The sequence below is a fragment of the Micropterus dolomieu genome, unplaced genomic scaffold (assembly GCF_021292245.1).
Source record: "Micropterus dolomieu isolate WLL.071019.BEF.003 ecotype Adirondacks unplaced genomic scaffold, ASM2129224v1 contig_14085, whole genome shotgun sequence".
In the NCBI taxonomy this organism is placed as follows: Eukaryota; Metazoa; Chordata; class Actinopteri; order Centrarchiformes; family Centrarchidae; genus Micropterus; species Micropterus dolomieu.
This window is the reverse complement of record NW_025743071.1, coordinates 1-3,659: the sequence shown is the minus strand read 5'-3', so window position 1 is coordinate 3,659 and position 3,659 is coordinate 1. Positions and strand designations below refer to the sequence as shown.

The following is a 3,659-nucleotide window of genomic DNA, read 5'->3' as shown; positions in this document are numbered from 1 at the left end:
CCCGATGGATGGACAAACCCCGGTCATCTGATGGATGGACAAACCCCGGTCATCTGATGGATGGACAAACCCCGGTCATCTGATGGATGGACAAACCCCGGCCTCCTGGTTCAAAGTCTGGGTTCTGGCCCTCCCAACCACCCTTTTTGGTTTTTGTTAAATATCATATTCCTACCTGTCATCAACAAACGACACTACAGGGCTTCTGCCACTACATTGAACTAGAACAGTAAAGGGATCCCAGAGCGTTCAAAACTGACGACTATGGCTCTTGACCTTGCGTCCATATGTGACGACTTGGGAGTGAGACCGTGTTATTACCAGCAATACTCGGAGCCAGTCCTGAATGTCCTCTGCAAAATCCTGCCATGGGGCCCTTCTACCTGAATCATGAGCAATGTAAAGAATTTGCCATTGCTGTCACTAATGACACTGATGTGCTCTCACTACAATCCTCCCTCCTTTAAAACAGTCTGTCTCTGTAATAAGCTCAAGAAAAATCCAGTGCAGGTTTGAATGGATCTCTGCGCACAAACTCAGTCCTCATGAAGTCTGTTAAGTCTGGGGGACAATCTGCTGGATCATTTGCTGGATGGCTGCCATCACATCCACAATTTCATCAGGCATTTGCCAAATCACTGCAGTGAACTAAACTAACTAAAAGCAATCACCACAGAAACTCCCCAGTTAGTGACTTACATCAAGAGTTTTCTCCTCTGAAATGCTCTGTGTAAATATGCAGATTAGCTGGTTTTGGTTAATGTAGAATAAATACATAGGTGCAAACAGACCGAGGGTAGTAGCCTTAAAATAAACACTTTCTAAAGGTGTATTATTGAAGTTTTCTTTCCATTAGAGTAAAAGAAGACATGAAAGCAAAATAGACCAAAGAAAAAAGTGTCCTGCCTTTAACAGTAACTTCATAGTTTTGATGGTGGGCTCCTCATTTAATAACTATCCATTCTATTAGTTTGTTGTATGCTGATAGATCTTTACATGATACAGACAGCTCTCCCTCAAATGTTAAACTAAGTCCATGTCTGTCACGATGCCCAGGCCTTGACCCCCTGCCCGAGGCTCCTGGTATGCAAATGAGAGAGTTTAGATTATTTTCCCTTTGGTGTGTTTTGGTTTTTGTGTTGTCTGTCTTTGTTCGTCCCTCTCCTTGTACAGTCAGCGAAGGGGAGGCGTGTCCACGGATCTCGGTCACTCACTCACCTGCTTCCCATCCCTGATCATGCACCTGCTCTTCATCAAGACATCTGCTCAGCCGTCTTATACTGCCTCCAGCCATCCAGTCTCTGCCGGACCCTTGTGTCATTCTGTGTATGCGCTCACACCAGCCAGCTTCATATTGACTAACTTGTTGAAGTTAGTTTGTTATTTTGGCTCCTCTGTAACTTCATTTGTCTCTGTCTCTAGTCACCTGCACCAGCCATCTGGTTGTGATCTCTGGACCCAATCCTCGTCCCCCTGCCTGCCCTTCATCCCCCACCTCTCGGGCCTCAGCTCAAGTTCTCTGCCTGCCTGCTGCCCTTCCCGACTGTGCTTACCATCCACCTCTGTTCACACTAATAAACATCCTAAACTGTTCTCTGGTCTGCTTCTGGGTTCTGTTTAGGAAATCCTGACAATGTCACCATCAGTAATGGTGTGTGTGTGGTAAGTGTAATATAATAGCAACAACAATAATGTATTTAATCAAATAATTTTTGTAGAAAAGTAAAAATGTTGAGAATTAAACAACTGCGTGTGAGAGAGAATTAAAATGTGTCTTGATTAAAAAACTATAAATAATTATGAGAAGGGCCCTTTTTTCCCCACTTGATCCTCTGCCCACCACACTGTCTGTGCATGTCCCTGTACGTTCAGATATGTGCTTTGATATCGACAGTATGATGTGTCAGATGCATCAGGCAGGAGTCCAAGAGAAACTGACTGTTTTCCAACTTATCTTGTGACAGCATCAGGTGCCGGAGTTACTGATCCAGGGTTTATCTGATCTCACTCTGTGAAACAGAAAACCCAGAGTTTCCCTCATCTCAGGGTCAACATATTTTCACTAATCCTGCTTTCTGAAACAGGTTGTTGGGCCCCGTGTTTCAGACGTCTGTGAGTTGTTAGCAGTTCCACAAAAGACATTTCGCCTCATAACTTCACACATGGCTTAATTTCAAAATCTGTTTGAGCCCTGAGGAGAACAGAAAAATCAAAGCTTTGTGTACCACAACTTTGATTCTTCTTCTCTCATCTTCCATTAATCATCTCACGACCCCCCAGATTTATCTTGGGAGGCAAATATGGTTCTTTTAACTTTAGATTTATCTGACAGTCACAGTTCATTTTCATTAGATTTTGTATGATTAACTGCACAAATTAAAATACCTTACACAGCATATTAACTTGTTAAACTTTGCTCCACTTCCACCAGTTGTGACACAATATTTCAACACTCTGGAAGGAGCCATTCTGCCCAAATTAGTACTTTTGGATTAACTAGATTTTGCTGATGATGCTGGAGTAAACATTAAAAAACAGGACTTTTACTTGTACAAGAGGATTTTCAAGAGTAATATTATTATTTATTGTTATTAAATATTATTTCAGTGTTGATGTTTTGACAGTTCTTCTTCATCTTAAACAATATTAACTGAGAGTATTTTGACCCTTGGAGGAAAAAAGCCCACATATACAGACGTGTGGTGCTGGACTCCACAATTTAAAGGGCTGTTTGAGGTTAGGACTTGTGTTTTACGGTCAGTTGTGATAGTTTTAAGGTTAGGGTAAAGGGCTAGAAAATGCATTATGTGAATGACTTGCCCCCAAGACCATGGTGTGTGTGTGTGTGTGTGTGTGTGTGTGTCCTCAGTGAACTGTATCAGTCTCTGCAGTAACTTCCAGCTGCAGCAGTCAGTTCAGTTTCTGTTCAGTCTGACTGAGGGAGGTTTTTGTACGACGCTTTTTCACTGTGTGAACACATACTGACTGTTGACAGTGTTTCCACCCAGACAGTAGTAAACTGCTGCATCTTCAGCCTGAACTCCACTGATGGTCAGAGTGAAGTCAGTCCCAGATCCACTGCCAGAAAAACGAGCTGGAATCCCTGATTCTCGCGTGCTAGCAGTGTAAATGAGGAGTTTAGGAGCTTCTCCATCTCTTTTTTGGTACCAGGATTGACATGGGAAATACGAGTTACAATCCTCATCAACCTTCTGACTGACCCTACAGCTGATGGAGACGGAGGCTCCCAGAGCAGAGCTCACTGCTCCAGGCTGAGTCACTGTGATCTGGCCTCTGGACTCTGAGGATACAGAGACAAACACATAAAGCAGCGTCATGGTTTTGTGGGCTTCATTTCAGAGGGACGGATGTTCATAGAGGAGAGGAGTTTGATTCTCTGGACTTTACCTGTGAAGCAGCAGCAGAGGAGAGTCCAGATGAGGACGGAGACCAAAGTCATGTTTTTGATGAGGAGGATTTCTGTGGCTTCTGTTGTCATGAAGGACAGCTGTCAGTCATCCAGTGTTCAACTCTCAGGACTATAAAGTCTCCCAGAGCACTGGAGCATGGTGCTGCTGATGCAAAGTGGCTCTCTATGGAAATGCTCTGACTGACTCCAACAGGGACTTGGATTACTCTGATGATGCTGCTTCTCAATG

At 43.6% G+C, this 3,659-nt stretch overlaps 1 gene segment (V, D, J or C); it reads right to left on the bottom strand.

Annotated features, from left to right (window-relative positions):
• Window positions 1-2,963: 2,963 nt before the first annotated feature.
• On the bottom strand, window positions 2,964-3,465 carry LOC123966716. The segment is given in 2 exon segments: window positions 2,964-3,301; window positions 3,409-3,465. Coding segments are annotated over 2 exon segments (390 nt in total).
• Between the last annotated feature and the right edge of the window lie 194 nt (window positions 3,466-3,659).